This window comes from Pseudorasbora parva, chromosome 7, assembly GCF_024679245.1.
Source record: "Pseudorasbora parva isolate DD20220531a chromosome 7, ASM2467924v1, whole genome shotgun sequence".
Taxonomy (NCBI): domain Eukaryota; kingdom Metazoa; phylum Chordata; class Actinopteri; order Cypriniformes; family Gobionidae; genus Pseudorasbora; species Pseudorasbora parva.
Window position 1 is genome coordinate 41,396,542 of NC_090178.1, and position 19,452 is coordinate 41,415,993.

The window sequence follows — 19,452 nt, forward strand, 5'->3', positions numbered from 1 at the left end:
GTCACCTCCCTGACTAAGGCACATCTCCCTCATTTGCTCAGTTTGGCCGGGCAGTCTTCTCTAGGAAGAGTCCTGGTGTTCCAAAATTTGTCCATTTACAGATAATGGAGGCCACCGTGCTCATTGGGACCTTCGATGCTGCGGAAATTTGTCTGTACCCTTCCCCAGATCTGTGCTTTGATACAATCCTGTCTTGGAGATCTATAGACAATTACTTGGACTTCATCGCTTGGTTTGTATTCTGACATGCACGGTTAACTGTGGGAACTTATATAGACAGTTGTGTGCATGAGCACTATACTGTTCTTGTTCTGTTACAAGTCAAGCATTACTAATATTACTGCAAATACAGAGACTCACCTCAATCTCAAACTCATTGTGAAGCTGACACAGAGTCAACCACAGAATCTTAAATCTGCAAAAGAACAAAGTTACACTTAGTGACTTTTTTTGGTGCTTAACATCTTATCATTTTTTCTTCTTTATAACAATGTTTAGTTCTAGAGTTCTGCATTTGTGTTCTGGAGTTCGCAGACTTGTAAGGCTGATAACACAGGTAGGCAATTCAACAAAAACCTCTGGAGTTAAATGTGGCACTTACGCTCCAGGTCCCTGCCATGTCCAGGTAATAGTGTCCTGTCATGGGTAAGAAAAATATGAATCCATCAAAATACAGGTCTGTAGTGGAAGCAAAAAAGAACTAAAAAAATAAAATAAAATAAAAACTTTTTTTTCCCTCCCAATTCTTTTTCTGGCAATTCTGACTTTAATTTGGGACTCCAGACTCCAGAGCTTTGCAGCTAATTCTAGGGCAGTCATTGACTGTCCATTGTCCCTGTAAAAAGTGACCCATTACGACAAATTCACATTTATATTGTTTTTGATCATAATTGTTTCCGCAGTGCACCTTAAAAGATACATGCATAAATATTTATTTCTTCCACTTCATCCACAAGTGGGCATTGGCAACATGGTATAATAAATTATCTGTGGCTTATATTAAAACAAGCACATTACTTCCTCCTGGGAGATGCTTTACACTGGTTAATCATATCAGATATTGAATAAAGAAAAAAAGTCAAATGTCTCACCAGCTGGTTTGGGTAGCGGATAACTACAGGCTGTACAGGAACTGCTGGTATGAATGCTCCTGAAATCACACAAACAAAATCAGCACATCATGTTTTATTGCACATTTGCTATGCTCTAAAGACACAAGGGTTGTATTGAACTCTGAACAGAAACCGATTGTATTTTGTAGTTTCAGAATCAGAAAAGGCTTCATTTCCAAGTGAATGTTTTTTTGTTAATGAAGCTTCCAGTGCACACATAAATACAACAATATACATAATAAAGTGAAATGATTAAAAAGTATAAAGACAGTTAGGTTAAAGGTGCACTATGCAACTTTCTGTCCACTGGAGGGTGCCTATTCTAAACAAAGGCGTAGTTTGATGACGCCAAGTGTGAGCACAGTATCTTGGGACCTCACAGCCGGTGGAAAATAGGACTCGGGCAGAAATCATGTTCATGGATGCAGTTATTAACGTTAGTGTAGTGTAAAGCAGAGCAGGACCGAGTGTTGTGAAGCTGAGCACGGCCGCTGGAGCGATTGTTATACAAACAAGGCTCGCGAGTACCGGGACTTTTATTATGACGGGACGGGACAGTCGCCGGGCGTACGCACTTAAGCCTTTTCCGGTCATGATTATAAGGTAAAGCAGCTCTGTTTATCATATTAGATATACTTAAGTGTAGGGCTGGGCGATATGGCCAAAATTTCATATCCCGATATAGCTCATTTGATATCCCGATAACGATATACATAACGATATAGCAATTTTTCTGTTAATTCAGTTTATGAATAGTCTATACAAAATTGCAATGTGGAAATGCAGTTTGAAATGATATACAAAACAAATAAAGGTAGTATGGACTACATTTTTATTTTATTTAGAACCTTTTTTTCAAGCAAGACTGTTGGTAAAGTTAACACCTGCCTAGGGATGTTAACCGATGACCGTTTGACCGATGGTTGACCGTATCAACCTTAACCGATGAAAGTTGTCGGTTTAAATAACTAAAAAAGTGATCTCTAAATTAGGCTATTATTATAGACAGTGGACTAAACGCTACTACAGTTGGCCGTCTCATTCCAAAATCTTTTTGTGTGATTGAACATATCCCTCGCACTCAATTCTTCATAACTCGCCTGTTTGTACTTAATAAACCAATAAAAACATTTGCCGCGAGGTCACAGCGTTTGGGTTTGCGCGCTCACGAGGTTTGCCAAAAGTAAACACTCGAGGTTAGAGCCGGGGCAGACGACAGTATGAAGCGTGCATTTCGCTTAAGATGGGCTTACATTTGGAAATATAACATCTTCATTTCAGTGGTAACACATTAGGTGTTGATCGTCTTTCTTTATTATAGTTAGCACTACCTCGAACTAAAGCGGCGTCTCTTCAGAGCTGTCATTTTCTTAAATGAGCCGCGGCAATGTTTCAAATGAGCTTCTTACGCCAGACAAATGCCTTTATTTTCAACGCGATCACCTTAACCAAACCATTTCGAAACTAAGGAGCCATTTGTCCTCTGATTACAAACAAGCTCCTCTGCGGCGCGTTTGCGGGACTCGTGTTTCGCGCTGTGGGGGATTTTAAAAAAGTGACGCGAGTGGAAGGGAGGCGGCAGCGTGTGTGTGTGAGAGAGAGAGCGAGAGAGAGACAGAGGGAGCGCGCGTGCATGGGCATGCCGTGGCGTGAGGTGCATCTCGACGTAAAATTCTGCCATAAACGCCTTATCGTGGCGTAAGCGATAGAGCCTTATATAAAACGATAGACATTTTCTATCGTCCAGACGATATATTTCGTCATATCGCCCAGCCCTACTTAAGTGTGTTTAAAATTATGTTATGACGTTACTCTGTGCGTTCGCTCGGCGCTGTTGTGACATGTTCAAACTGCTAAGAGAAAAGCGCTTCTGCAGAATAAAATCGAGGGTAACGCAGATATGACGCGATTGACAAGCGACTCACTCAAACGCTATGCTGAAACGTCCCGGTCCTTAGTTAAAATAGCAATTTTCTCACAATTTACAAATAGTTGGAAAAATTTTGGATATTGTAAGTACTCAACTGAACAAAATATATGACACTGGCCTAGTGGTTTTTGCATATTTTACTGCAAAAATACTACATAGTGCTAGCCTAGAAATCTAGACGCACCCTAGCGGCAGCAAATTTAATTTGCCTGCAAGTGTGGTCTAGCAACTAGGGGTGTCCATGGTTAACCGATTGACCGATTAACCGTTAAAAATTGCGTAACCGAGTGAAACATTTTACTCGGTTAAGTGGCGTCAATGACGTGCTTTGAATTTAGTTGTAATATATGTTTGCACCCCTAGAGACCGCAAGAGCGCTGCCAGACATTTGTAATATCCACAAGAAGAAGTCATGACCAGCTTTCTAAGCGGGCAAAGAAAGCGTGGGAGCACTTTAAAAATGAGAGTGACGGGGCAAAATGCAAGTATTGCAATGCAGTGCTTACCGCATTTTTCAGGCTATAAGTTGCTCCGGAGTATGAGTCGCATCAGTCAAAATATGCGTCATGAAGAGGAAAATAACAAACATCGCACTGGACTATAAGTCGCATTAGGGCAGAAGCAGAGCGCGAGCCGCGCGCGCTGTGCATAACGGAGCAGAAGAAAGAAAGTTTGAAGTGAGAAACTTGTGAATGACTAGAGAAAAGCAGACGTTACTTTAACTGTAATGAAGAAAACAAAAAAGCTAATCGCGGACTGAAAGCAAGATGGCCAGAGCTGAAGGGACGAGTCCACAGATGCTTGAACTCTCTGCCGGGAGAGGCTCAGCAGCCGCGCGAGTCAAACGCTGTCTGTGTGAATCATTCTCGGCTGCATATTTTACTAATGCCCTAATCATGCAGGTGCCCTCACCTCGCGGCCACTTGCATTGCTCGTGAACTGGAGCGCATCTCATCCTAATTTAACGAAACTCAGCGTACGCCTCGCAGACATGAAATAGATCTTAAGAAACTTGAAATGTCTTTTAACAATTTAAAACGAAAAGAAATAGGCTACTCTCTGATTGTGTAATCCATGATGTGCATTTCTCTCTATAGGCGCTTTCACTACGGAGATGGTGGTCGTCAAATTAATAAGCTAAAAATAACCCTGACGCACACTATGGTTAACCGAGTATTAACCGCTAAGGGCCTCGGTTAACGGTTAATGAAAAACTTGAAAACGTGCAGCCCTACTAGCAACTCTCAATTCCTATCTGAGCTGTATTCCTCAGAATCTGGACGGCCCAATCACATCGTGTAGGTAGGCTATAGAGTCGGCGAGCGGGGCTATAATGACGACGGCCGAGTTGCGTTTGCGTGCTTCTAGTAACACAGTCTTCTAGTAACACAGAAACTGGCGAACGGCGGCGGTCTTTGGAATCAGCTCTGCCCGCGCCTCCGGAAGACTTGGAGTTAAGCTTTCCTCTGAGAAAAGAACAAAGAGCGGCACTGAAGTCATTCTTAAAAAGGGAAGATGTGTTCGGAGTTTAGCCGCCCGGATACGGCGAATGTTTAATCTATCATCAAGCTCCCCTTCACCGTCGTTGCACCGGTTGGTGTAGCGCTATCCTATCGCGTGCAGAGGGAGTTTGAAAGACAACCGTTTATCCCGCCCCTCAGATTGAGCCTCGTCTATGGTGAGTTTCCAGACCAAACATCTTGATGTGGGTCTGGCTTGTCAGGCTAACATAGTGCACCTTTAAGTGAGAATAGTCATTTGCAGAACGAACATATTTACAGTGTGATAGATAATATTAATAAATAGGAGTGCAATTACAAGGTAGCAAAAGTACATACACACCTGGTTTGAATGTGATCAGACATGATCTATTGGTGCACGTGCCCTCTGGAAATATCATTATCTGGAAGACACAATGATTCTCTTATCTGTTGACAATTATTTATTTTTTCACTAAATCACAGTGTGTGACATGATGACTATCCATACTCATTGCATATTAGGAACTGATTTAAAAAGAAATGCAAACTCACAACGTCCCAATCATATATGACTTTAAAAATTGGACCAAATATTAAACCCACAATGTTTCCAATTATAATTCATAATCAAAGCAGCACATTTAAGGGAACTGAGTAAATCTGAAATAATTTCACTGCTACATGTTAAAGTGCTTTTTTGTTATAATAAATGTTATAATATATTTGATCCCTGTTTCCTCAATATCACTTTCCATCATGTTAGTCTTTTGTATCATGCATTTAACAAAATACTTTTCCTTATGACATCATCCTGCAAGAAGTGACATTTTGGAGGGAAATCAACTTCAGGAGTATCAGTAAATACTTAATGAATCTGAATTCTGAGGTTGGTGTGTCTAAAACATTTATGCTGTTTGACTAAATGAAACATGAGAAAATATGAAACCAAATTTCAGGTATAGTTGGTTATATTTAATGTTAATGTTTGACCTGAGCAAAAGATCTCTACCTTTATACAAATACTTCCTTAAATTATAAGCACATTCATTTAAACAGTTCAAAAGCTTCTCCAAAAGAGGAATGAGCCTTTTACAGTCTCACTGACTCTCTTTGGGAAATACTGTGCCAAACAAGGCTGACTGAAAGTCGGTGATCATACCTGAGGCCACTCTCCTCCTGAATGAGCTCTTCTCTTGATCTCTTCCACCGTCTTCCGCCTGGAGTCTTGATCCGACCGCGACACAAATACAGGCCGGATGTATTTGATCAGAGCTGGAGGAGGCAGAGATATGATTACATGGGTCACATGTGCATAAGGTCACACAGTGCTGTAAAAACTCATCTGTCCTGGTGTACAATGTTTTTTTCAAAGGTGAAGAGCTATTTTTACTCTCAAAACCTTAATGAGCTGATTGATTGTAGGAGCTGATTCAATGACACATTGAGGACAGTGTGAAATTACACTATTGGATGAATATCACTAAAATGGTCAAGAAATTACAGGATTATTACACATTACAGGGAGACTCTAAACGAAAACCTCATTTTACACCCCAAAAGTACATTACTTTTGGGGTGTAAAATGAGGTTTTCGTTTAGATTCATATACATGTACATATACATTTTGCATAAAGAAAAATTTGTTTTAGAGACGTTATGAATATCTTCATGCTTAATGATAGAATGATCATCTAATTAACAAAATACATGAATGAAAATTGAAAGTAAATGTTTTCACACCTGGTCATAATATCATCAAAAATTTGATTTATTTCACTAATTCCAATCAAAAAGTGAACCTTGTATATTATATTTATTCATAACTGATATATATTTCAAATGTTTATTTATTTTAATTTGGATGATTATAACTGACAAGTAAGGAAAATCCCAAATTCAGTATCTCAGAAATTTAGAATATTACTTTAGACCAATAAAAAGAAAGGAATTTTAGAAATCTTGGCCAACTGAAAAGTATGAGCATATACATCACTCAATACTTAGTTGGGGCTCCTTTTGCTTGAATTACTGCAGCAATGCTGCGTGACATGGAGTCGATCAGTCTGTGGCACTGCTCAGGTGTTATGAGAGATCAGGTTGCTCTGATAGTGGCCTTCAGCTCTTCTGCATTGTTGGGTCTGGCATATACATTTTCCTCTTCAAAATACCCCATTGATTTTCTATGGGGTTAAGGACAGGTGAGTTTGCTGGCCAATTAAGAACAGGGATACCATGGTCCTTAAACCAGGTACTGGTTGCTTTGGCACTGTGTGCAGGTGCCAAGTGTTAGAAAATGAAATCTGCATCTCCATAAAGTTGGTCAGCAGCAGGAAGCATGTAGTGTTCTAAAACTTCCTGGTATATGGCTGTATTGACCTTGGACCTCAGAAAACACAGTGGACCATCACCAGCAGATGACATGGCACCCCAAACCATCACTGACTGTAGAAACTTTACATTGGACCTCAAGCAATGTGGATTGTGTGCCTCTCCTCTATTCCTCTAGACTCTAGGACCCAGATTTTACTTTTATCAGAGAACATAACTTTGGATCACTCAGCAGCAGTCCAGTCCTTTTTGTCTTTAGCCCTGGCAAGATGCTTCTGACGCTGTCTGTTGTTCAAGAGTGGCTTGACACAAGGAATGTGACAGCTGAAACACATGTCTTGCATACGTCTGTGTTTAGTGGTTCTTGAAGCGCTGACTCTAGCTGCAGTCCACTCTTTGTGAATCTCCCCCACATTTTTGAATAGGTTTTGTTTCACAATCCTCTCCAGGGTGCGGTTATCCCTATTGCTTGTACACTTTTTTTTTTTTTTTTACCACATCTTTTTCTTCCTTTTGCCTCTCTACTAATGTGCTTGAACACAGCTCTGTGAACAGCCAGCCTCTTTTGCAAATGACCTTTTAGGTCTTGCCCTCCTTGTGTCAATAGTCGTCTTTTGGACAACTGTCAAGTCAGCAGTCTTCCCAATGATTGTGTAGCCTACAGAACTAGACTGAGAGACCATCTAAAGGCATTTGCAGATGATTTGAGTTAATTAGCTGATTAGAGTATGGCACCGGGAGTCTTCAATATTGAACCTTTTCACAATATTCTAATTTTCTGAGATACTGAAGATTTTCTGATTCAAAATTAAAATAAACATTTGAAATATATCAGTCTGTGTGTAACTTTTTGACTAGTTTAACTTTTTGAATGGAATTAGTGAAATACATTTTTGATGATACTGTTATTATATGACAAGCACCTGTATTCTTAACTTTCATCTCCATGGATTCCAAACAATAGATAGTATTACATTACATATTTATTTATTATATTATAATTCAATTATTTTACTACCATTCAAATTTTGATGTCAGTAAAAAAGGAATAATTTTAACCAGCAAGGGCAAATTAAACAAAGTATAAAAAAATAAAAAAATAAATAAAATAAAATAAAAAGAAATGAAGTAGCACAACGGTTTTCAATATTGATAAGAAATGTTTCTTGAGCAGCAAATAATATTAGAAATATTTCTGAATGGTCATGTGAGACTAACAGCAATAAATTAAATTTTAAAATATATTATACAAGCAAACATATTTTAAATTATAATATTTCACTGTTTAACTGCATTTTGATCATTAATTAAATTATTAGATGCAGCCTTGCTGAACATAAAATATTTTTTAAAAACATTCAAATCTTAGAGTTGCTTTGTATCAGTAGAAACCCTGGAGTATATTTGAATTATTGTGTTTCCTCCATCATATCCCTCTAAGACAAGAGATGTATGCATTTTATTTCTGAAAAAAATCCTATGATGACGCAAATATCGTCATTTTGCATCATCGGAGGAATTTTTTTGCCAGAGGCCAAAGACTACAGCCAGTAGAGGGAGCTATTTCTGCATGTTTTCAACCCACGCATGAGGGGTGGGATCGCACTCACAGCTCAGCTCGGGCAGATGTGGGGCTTCATGTAAATGGAGCGGCCGGCAGAGTGAGTGTTTTAACTTCACAAATTAATTCCTACGAAAGTTAAGCTTCCAAAGGCATAAACTGAAAATGCGGACCACAACTGAAGAGTGCGCGCCAAGCTAACGTCAGGCTATAATGTTGACAAGAGAGGAAAGTTAATTTTTGTGAGGGGTAAACTTTTTATTTCGTAAAAAGTTATGAAGATTATGTTGGAATAATAACAAAGACATAGCCTGGCTACAGTTTCTCATCTTGACTGTATTTGTCAAAGGCACTTTTACTTCACCTGCGCCTGACAGAATCATTTATTTATTATTTCACTTTACAAAAATAAATAGCTTTTATGAAACCGTATAAGTCTTGGTGGCCGTTGAGAGTTGCTATGGCAACTGTGAACACATTCCAGCTGCCGGAGAGGACAGCGTCGACATCTGATGTGGCAGACAAACTGTGTGCGCATGTCACAAAATGATTCTGATTCAAAGTCAGCACATGTAACCCCAGATCGGATGTAAACGGTCCACTGAATATTTCAATCGGAATGATTTCAATCGGAATGACAAAAGTGTGCATGTAAACGTGGGTGGCTAGTGTCACACTCAAAGCTTCCTCTTTCACTTCCTTATAGCTGCTGCTAAAACTCATCGTCCTGTCAGACGGAACATCAGTCTACAGCAGCGCTGCAGGGAATGTGAGCATGAGCCGCTCATCACCAGCTCTGGAGGTGTGTGGAGGAAGGGCTGATGATGATGATGATTAAGATCACTGCTGAGTGGGAAAGCAGACATGGACGAAGGATCTGCACTATCCAGGAATTAAGTCTCAGAGCTCCCTGGCTGATCAGGGACTTAACGCCTACACCAAAATTAGCTTGCACTAACCAGCTTCATCTAATTGCCTGGCCTGCACATGCTCTCAAAGGTGCATAATATAGACTATCAGCACAGGAAGATAATGCCTTACCATGTTTAAATGTGACTAGCCCTTCTAAATGTAGCAGTTTTTTGTGGCACTATTATTTTCACTATCGGCCATCAGCCAATTGTTAAAAAACAACCAATGATCAGGACATGACATGATGGTGCCCTTTCAATCCAGAAAAACCTGTCTGACTGCAACTCATCCTGTATAGCAGTGTGTGAAGAAAATGTCTCATGTTGAATTTAGGCCAAGTTAAAAATAGCTACATAAAAGCAGGCTCTATTTGACCCTATGAATCACCGAAGTTCAAGACGGGGTTGCCAGGTCTGCAGATTTTCCCTACACTAAACATTATTTGTAGCGCACTTCTCATTCAATAATCACAAATAGTAATGAGCTTTGTTACTTATGATCGGGAGGTAACAAGGTATTTCTTGCAATAAAGTTCAGTACTGTTTTACTTAGTGTTATGTTTAAAAAAATAATAAAAAATTATCCAGCATCCATTTTAAAAACTATCGGTCGATTAATCGGTTATCGGTAAGTGCAGTCCAACCTCGGTATCTGTAAAATCCACTGCACATAATGTAATAAGTTCATTATTATTGCAGAAATATTTACATTCGTATATGGGATTTGTTTAAGATATGTTTGAACAAAAGTTCAAGCATATTTTTAGCAAAAATATTTAACAAAAGTCATTTGTTTTACATATTTGCACCACAATGATTACTTCAGAAGATGTGGGCACTTGGAATATCCCTTTTTTGATCAGATGGTAAACAAAGAGAATGTTGCCTAAATCATACTGTAGTTATTTTTTTTTAAGTTGACTAGTTAAACATAAAAAAAAAAAAAAAAAAAAAAAAAAAAAATCAAAATCATGAATCAGTCAATAGGTCTAAAAAACATTTGTTCTGCCATATCGGTGCATCTCTAATTTTTATAAATTTAACGTGAATCACAAGTTACTGTTATTACCGTTAGTTACTACAGCCTACATTTTGCTAGCTAGCTATGTCTTCATCACATAAATGCATATTACCTGGTTGCGATAATATACAAAACAGCACAGTCTCATTTAAATTTCCTAAAAACATCCTCCCATTCCGCCAACATGAGGTGCCCAGAGCCATAGAAAAAGAGTTGCGACACTCTTTGATCTCGCCGCCATGTGGTCACGTGGTTCATAGAGTGCTCAATAGTTCCAAACAACTAATCATCAAAAATTAGCTTGATGACAAAAAAAAATAGTTGACGACTTATTAAAAAGACCAGCTGAACCTCAGTTCACAAAATAAAACATAATAAATATTACTGCCTTTAGTTATTATTTTGGAATAAAAAAAATGCTAAAATTTCCAGCAAAGCCCCTCAGCATTGCATCATTAAGAGTATAAACAACATTTTTGAATTATTGGCATCGAAGGTTAAGTTCTCTTTCATAGGTTCACTTGACGCTGCATAATGACGCATATGGGGTACGCCCCTGGGCGTGCCAATTGTCTAAAGGCCTTATAGAATCACACCAATTCATTGGCTGATGGCGCAGCGCCCCCCCCTTCTAGCTCATCACCTTTGACCTATACTGGCACGTGCACAATCTTCTCCCCAGATTTCTCTGCCTTCACGAAGCGGTAGCATCGCTCCCTTCATGCGATTTATCTGACCCTTAAAAACTGGATTTAAGCATCTTTCTCCTTCATTTACTTTAACGACCACGGATAGCGGAACTTTGTTCTCCGAACTGGGGAAGTATATGATGGAGTTTCGTCGTTGCCCCGCCACGCACTCGCTCTATTTCAAGTTGGGGTGCGGTACTCGAGGGCCGTCCAGCATGTTGCATCTGGACGGAGGAGACTCAAGCCTGGCACATAAACTGCCTAGAACTTAGAGCAGTCTTCCTGGGCCTTCGGCATTTCCTCCCTTTCCTCACAGGGCACCATGTCATTGTCAGGACAGACAACATGGTGGTGGTGTCTCATGTGAATCGCCAAGGGGGCTCTCGGTCGCCCACCCTTGACAGGCATGCGCGCCGTCTCCTCCTGTGGGCCCAGGGCAAATTCCTGTCCCTCAGGGCAGTCCATATCCCCGGAGTTCTGAACCTTGCGGCAGACTTCCTTTTGAGGCAGAAACTCAAGTCAGGGGGATGGATGTTAAATCCTCTCACAGTAGCCCAGATCTGGGAGTGGTTCGGCAGAACGGAGGTAGACCTCTTTGCTACGAAGGAGTCGTTCCAATGCCCGCTTTGGTTGTCATGCGCCTCCTGCTCCGTTCGTTCGCTCACCCATGGCCGAGGTTGAAGCTCTATGCATTCCCGCCCATCAAGCTGATTCCGGCGGTTCTGTGCAGAGTGAGAAAGAGAGAGGCCAATCTTCTGCTGGTGACACCGTTCTGGCCATCCCAGACGTGGTTCTCGGAGCTGATTCTCCTCCTGGACTCCCATCCTTGGGAGATTCCGGTCAGAAAGGATCTGCTTTTACAGCTCCAGGGCAGGATTTGGCATCCGCGTCCCGAGATCTGGAAACTGTGGGTGTGGCCAATCAGGGGCTATCAGTCTTAAGATGTGCAGGAGACCATCGCTAATGCCAGAGCCCCCTCTGCGAGAAAGCTTTACTCTTCCAAGTCGAAGGTTTTTCAGGCATGGTGTTTGGCCCACAGTAGAAGTCCAGTCGACTGCCCTATTGGTTCAGTTCTGGAGTTTCTGTAGCCGGGGCGGTGGCTACTACACTCGGAGTGTATGTAGTGGCTATCGCCGCTCACAGGGAGTTGGATGACACCCCTTTGGGAAGCATTTTTAGTCTCAACTTTTATGAGAGGTCAAGCACCGGAGGCCAGTTCGCTCCCCTGGTGTACCCTCTTGGGACTTATCTATCGTCCTGGAAGGTTTGACGAGTGCTCCCTTTGAGCCATTGGAGTCAGCTCCGGAGCGGGTTCTGACTCTTAAAGTTGCTCTTTTATTGGCTCTAACTTCTTTAAAGCAAGTAGGGGATTTGCAAGCCCTCTCTGTTAGCGAGGCTTGCTTGGATTTTGCTCTCAGCCTAGTTAAGGTCTCTCTGAGACCCAGGCCAGGTTATTTGCCCAAGGTTTTGTCCACATTTTTGTGGGCTTACCGTGTCGAAGCAAAGAATTTCACATTGGGTGAAACTCTTTAGCCGATAGCTTATGAGGTGCGCAGAGATTCTTCACCTCTGGGCATTAGAGCACACTCTACTAGAGATGTGGCCTCTTCTCAGGCACTCTCCAAGGGGGTCCTCTTGGAGCACATTTGTCTTGCAGCAGGATGGTCCTCACCATACATCTTTGTCAAATGTTATAGTCTAGATCTTGACATGGCTCCGGGTTTGCACGTTCTGTCAGCTTAATCCAGCCGTTCAGGTCTACCTGACGTTCGTGTCAGATGCGGCGGCACTTTAGCTTGGCGTGTGTGGTATACCGTTCCCCATATGCGTCATTACACAGCGTCAAAGTGAACCTATGAAAGAGAACGTCTCAGGTTACTCACGTAACCTAGGTTCTCTGAATAGGGAACGAGACGCTGCGTACACTGCCAAGCTCCCCGCACTGCCGACAAGCCGTCTTTCTCGGCAGAGAAATCTGGAATCAATGAATTGGCGTGATTCTATAAGGGCTTTAGGCAATCGGCACGCCCAGGGAGGTACCCCATATGCGTCATTACGCAGCGGCTCGTTCCCTATTCAGAGAACATAGGTTATGTGAGTAATCTGAGACGTTTTTCTTTTTGGCAGATGTTTCGGGAGTGGTACTTTTATTTTCACAGCGCTGAAAACACCACCCCCTGAGCTCCTATTCTCAGTTTTTAGTAGTTTACTTTTTCGGATTAACAGTTCTATTATTTGTAAATATCTTAACTCTTTAAAACCGAACGTGTCGTCGACGACACAGCCAACCAAGCTGTATTGAAGTTACCGTAATTCTTCAACCCTTTGCACTATCATAATAATTTAAATTGCTCCTGAAAGTAGACATCCTGCGCTTTCCGCCTATATATGGCTTATTACGGTAATTACATGTTTTCCATCAGCAAATCACCGCGGCTTTAGGGGAGGAGCGGGAAGGGGCGATTTGAATGGAGATATGGAGCTCGCCAGAGTTTTAGAGGATTTTTAGATTACAAAACAATTAAAAAAGGACAAAACATGGCAAAGACAGTGTATACAAGATTAGGCTAATGAGTTTATCTTTGACACTTGGAGGGCGGCTGAGAGGGACTTTTCAGACCCAGAGACTGCATATTCAGATGTTGAGGAGGCATTTGTTGCTACCCTTGATCTAGACATGGATTGGTAAGTGAAGCTTGTCTTTTCTATGCTGAAACTGTGAGAAATGTCAGTGAAATAGGCATAGATTCAATGTTTTAGTTCAAAATACCACTGTTTCATGCATCATATTGTGTGTGTACACGCGCGTATGCGTTGCATGTGTATGTGTGTCGGTTCATGTGTTTACATGCACTACATTCATGTGTTTGCGTGTGTTCATGTGTTTGCATGCATGTCATTCATGTGTTTGTTTGCATACATGTGTGTGATGTGTACATGAATGTGTTGGCATGTGTGCAAGTAATTATTTTGTATTATCACTTCATTGTTATTTGGTTGTATTTATAACTTAAAGTGTTTGTTTTGTTTTGTTTTTTACAATTTTGCTTTAACTAATGTATTATTTTATAATGGAAAATACATTTATAAATATATTGTGAGTTTGTAATACAAGCTTGTTTTGTTTTTTTCCCAGTGTGGCTTATACAAAAGCAAACGGGCCATCCACAACACCACCTCAGAGGGGCCGTGGGGTAAAGAAAAAGGCTCCTGAGTGAAAACTCTGCCACCCAGTGTCACAAAAAGACTTGTTTATATGTATTATAGATTATTCTTCAAGTTTAAAGTGTTAGATTCTTTCATTCAGTGGGTTTCAGATTTTTTCTCAATAAAAATCAGTAAAATGTATTCCGGTTTTTTGCATTTTTTGCCTATTTAAATTCTATTTTCAAACTTACCACATACAGTGAGGGTCAATAACTGTAATTTATTGAAAGCCAGTTGTCTTCTGAAAAAAATAAGACCTTGCACTTGAGGATAGCACATTCTGTTATATTACATTCTGTTATATATACGCAGTCAAAAAAACGAAATATGTGAAAACGCCCCTTTTTAGCTTCAAGTTCTAAAGGTTTAATAATAAATTAATTAATTCAACTAATTAAAACAACATAAATAATGTATGGAAATATATAGTTAGTTGTAGTTTTTATAGTCTTCCATTTTTATTCAATATTTAAAAATTTATATTTTTTAAATATATTTTTTATTTTGTTTATTATTTCTTATTTAGTAAATGTAAAATAAATATAACATTAATTTCAGTAATTATTGAAACATTGTGATCTCATATCTGCTTTATTTTTTTATTAAAAAATTATGTATTTCACTTCCAAAAAAAGTATTGTTTTAGTTTATAATCCTTTAAAAGAAGGACAACATAGACAAGTCAATAAACTCTAGTTGACGATGATGAGAGCAGGCTGAATGAATGAGAAAAATGTTCCTGTCCTGTTTTGTTTCACTGCCTTTTAATAACGGATGTTTTTGCACACACTTACTTCCCCACACAGGAATGTCTTTGCTCTCCGCTTTCATCACAATCGACGCCATGGTCATGGTGACGGGAATGGCGTCAAAATAGGACGAGTGAGGGCCGAGCGTGAGGATGGCCGCTTCGGTGGGCAGAGCCCTTCTGCCTTTAATGCTGATCCAGTGGAAGCCGCCCGCAAACCACATGACCCGCATGATGGTCTTCAGCGCCAGGTCCACCACCCTACAGAAGAAGAGCGAGTCTGAGATCAGACCACATGCAGCGTCATTCAGACGAAAAGGTTAGGGGACATGAAGGTGGATTATTTTCATTAGTAAGAGCGTTGTCCAAACACCAATGAGCTGTATGTGAACTGCACACTGAGGAAAAAACCTGACTATGAGATTTAGACTTTTTTGCAATATATTGATATTTGGGAAAAATACAGGAGTTTTCACCAGATGATTTGAGAGGTTATATTAGGAAAACTTTTCCCACCTGAGTTCATAGGCCACATTCCTACTGTTTTTGACCCATTTGATCAATTATTATGATTGTTGTTGATTAACCTGTTAATGGTCACCCCTCTTTTTGAGCATATATCTGAACTTTATTGATTGTACTTCAGAAATGGTTTGGAATACAGACCTAAGGCTTCATTTGATTTTGACAGTCCCTTTAATACATTCTGTTAATTAACGTTGCTTCACTATGTCTACTAACTCTCATTAGTGTGTTAGTAGATTATAAGTAGAATGTTAGTTAGAATAATTTGACATGTATTAGCAAAAAAATCTTATAGTTAGTATAATATCTGTTGGAAGACCATCACAATAAAGAGTTAGAAGATATTAAGCAGACAGTCTACTAATATTCTAATGAGAGTTAGTTGGCATGTAGTTGCAAAGTTATAGTCTTGCTATCACCAGACCAAGCTCCATTTAAAATTGAACATTGGTCTGGGTAGTCTGCTCTGTATTTTCTACTGCACAACGGGCATAAACAACTGGTATTATTCAAATAAATCTGCACGCAATTAGATAGTCCTTCAACCAATCAGACAACAACAAGAGGCATGATCAACAGGCAACGACCCATCGTTTCTCTATATATCAGGCCATCCTTAAAAATATTTTGGTTTGCAGTAACAGTAAAAAATTTTTTAAAAAGGGTCGGTAGGTAGGTCTATATTTTTTTTTTTTCAAATTTTAATACAAAAAAAATGTAAATTTTTGGTGATGGTGATTACGTAGGTATGAATTTAAACAAATTGGCATATCGTGACATCACTGACTGGGTCTTCAAGCCGTGCCTTCGGGCGTGTAGGCTAATTGCAGGCTATATAGACCACAAACAAATTGAAATATTTGTCAAAAACATGTTTATTGCATAAATTTCAGGTGCATTCTTTAAGAAAAGTGTCCAACCACCAGCTAGCTGTCATTGACTCAAAGCTGTCAACCCTCCCTTTTTTTCCGGGTTTCTCACGTATTTTAGCTCTTTTCCCGCTGTCTTCCCGTTTTAGTATTTTCCCGTGATATGTTTCTTATTTTTACGCTCGATTGTGTTAACTCAGAACACGCAACTATCTGTGTCTCTGAAGTGGCTTGCACTTCTTGCCAGACCAACGCATCTGGTGATATAGACTAGTGCATTTGAATATTAAAAAGCAAAAAGTTGTTTTTATGAATTCAATTAATTAAGTAGCCATAACCAGCTATTCAATCAAGAGCAGTGAGTCCTTATCTTTTGTTTGACAGACAGCAGTAAAGGCTACTGCCCCTTTAAGACCTAATACAGAGATATGCATCGTCTTTCTCAACTGTATAAAGTTCTCTTAAGGGATATAGACTGTCTGATGGATACTCATCAAGATCGACATGTTGACATACTTTTTGTGTGAGTTTGTCGTTCAAACGCAAGACTTGAAAGAACTCAATATTTGCGCGCTGTGAGACGTGCGCGCGCTGCACACAGAGACAGATCTTCTCTCACTGCAGAGGGTTCTCATTCGCGTCTTCTGGCGAATATACTGAGTGATGATGGCGAAAATGACTGGTCATACGGCAGCACTCGCATGCATTGAACACAGTTTACAAATATAGACCGTTTTGCCCATGTTTTCTTTTATTATCGCTGTTGTAGTGCACGTGTATCCATCGACAGAACCATACATAAAGCATTATTTTTCAAGTTACAACCAGTGCCGCCGCTCCCACCACGCGCTGGGGTCGAGCAGAACACACGCTACCCATAGCAACGCGTTATGACAACGACATTTCAGACTGACAGAGACAAGATAAACGGCTTTTCCGCCATTTGTTACTGTTTTGTACACGTTGTTATATTAATTATAATTCAAAATCTGTTTTATTCGCCACCATATAGAGATGATAAATGTTGAGAGGGGCACTTTTGATTCATTTTCAAAAAGGGCAGGGGCTCAAACTAAGCCCTCCCCTCTGCAGTGCACTTGCCTGGTGTGTGTAACGTGTCCATGGTCCTGACTCCTGTCACACAATGCGGCGAAATCTCCGACAGGGCTTTAACAGTCTAACGTTACAGTGAATGAGAGTATGAGCCGAGCCGAAACGAACGCACGTGCAGGCCATAGTGTGACATCCGTTAACCATAGTGTAAACATAGATGACGTCACGGGTTTTTCTATAAACGAAAGAACGTAGCCTTCGTTTGTATGGCCCAGGCAATTTATACATTTATAATACTTACTAAAATATAATTCATATTATTTTATTACTGTTGTATTAGTTGTTTGAAAAGTAAAAAAAGAAATTGGTCGGTCTTAAAGCCAATTTACAACCGGCAAGTCGGTCGGACTAAAAGGAAAAAAAAATAAAAAATTGAGTCGGCCCTAAATTGACAGGGTCGGTCGGGTTACGGCAAACAAGAATATTTTTAAGGATGGCCTCATCGTGTTAAACCCACCAATAGCATGCCAGGTGGATAAGCCACTCTGTGATTGGTTCCCGCAAAATTGTAACAGAAGCAGTAGAAATGAATGTACGGGTTTCCAGACCGAGTTGCCGGACGAAATTAAATCGCTGGCAGATCAGGCTGGGTTTACTCACTCTAGCAAAGTTACTCAAAGTCAACAAAATGTTCAAAAGGGATTGTCGAAGTAAAGTGTTACCAGACTGAAATTTGGTCTTTTTTTGCAGAAGTGAAAGCACTTCTTAAAGGGTTCGGTTCACCCAAAACTGAAAATTATGTCATTAATTATTCACCTTCATGTAGATCCCAACACGTTAGACCTAAGAAAAGAAGAAAAATATCTTAATTTCTGCTCTAAAGATGAACAAAGGTCTTACAGGTTTGGAACGACATGAGGGTGAGTAATAATGACAGAATTTATATTTAGTGATTGCATGTTAATGCAGTAAATGCAGCCAGAATAAGTTACCTCTAGAGTAGATTATTTCTAATAAAAAGAAAAATAAATAATTAAATTACATTAGACGCTGCTCTCGTATGCAGTCAGAGTGGATATTTATGAAGCATTTAAGGTTTTTTGGTGAGTCGCACACACTGTTTTGCGCTATTGTCATATACTCTATGCTTGATAGTTAATATTTAGATCATGTTATTCGAGAATATGTCAAAAATGTATTTCTACCGAGTAGTGCGCCATACTATCCACTAGCCAGGCCGATAAACAAAGACAGACTGGAAGTTAACCTCGGGCCAGGCGTGTAACCGTGGCAAAATGTGTGCGTCCGATGAAACTTATTATTCAAAAATTATTCGCATTTTTTAATAAACTATAAAATCAAGCTACCTTTTTCGGCAATGATGTACAGAACGCTAGCCTAGAAATCTAGACGCACCCTAACGGCAGCAAATTTAATCTGCCCGCGGGTGTCGTCTAGCAACTCTCAATACCCTTCTGAACTGTATTCCCCTAACTCTTGCCAGGCCAATCACATCGTGTACAGAGTCGGTGGGCGGAGCCATAATGACGACGACCGAGTTGCGTTTGCGTGCTTCTAGTAAACACAGAAACTGGCGAACGGCGGTCTTTCGAATCAGCTTTGACCGTGACTCTGGAAGACTTGGAGTTAAGCTTTTCTCTGAGAAAAGAACAAAGAACGGCACTGAAGTCATTCTTAAAAAGGGAAGATGTGTTCGGAGTTTAGCCGACCGGATACGGCGAATGTTTAATCTATCAGCGAGCTCTGCTTCACCTTCGTTGCTCTGGTTGGTGGTAGCGCTATCCTATCGCGTGCAGAGGGAGTTTGTAAGGCAACCGTTTATCCCGCCCCTCGGATTGAGCCCTGTCTATGGTGAGTTTCCAGACCAAACAACTTGATGTGGGTCTGGCTTTTCAGGCTAACAGAACGCAGTAAAATGACAGAACATTGTAACACAAGCTACTGTGTAAATGAACACAGTGCCACGTCACTCTGAAATGGGCATTACGCAGCAAGG

At 40.2% G+C, this 19,452-nt stretch overlaps 1 protein-coding gene across 1 annotated transcript in view; it reads right to left on the minus strand.

The window, feature by feature from the left end:
• Positions 1-19,452, minus strand: part of LOC137083360 (lysophosphatidylcholine acyltransferase 1) — a 79,466-nt gene that overhangs the window by 13,308 nt on the left and 46,706 nt on the right. Inside the window, exons 3-8 of the mRNA XM_067449252.1 lie at positions 15,035-15,249; positions 5,683-5,795; positions 4,885-4,945; positions 1,092-1,150; positions 602-636; positions 361-415 (exon numbers count right to left, since the gene is read on the minus strand). Coding sequence (XP_067305353.1) covers positions 361-415; positions 602-636; positions 1,092-1,150; positions 4,885-4,945; positions 5,683-5,795; positions 15,035-15,249 — 538 coding nt within the window. The remainder of the gene's footprint in view (positions 1-360; positions 416-601; positions 637-1,091; positions 1,151-4,884; positions 4,946-5,682; positions 5,796-15,034; positions 15,250-19,452) is intronic.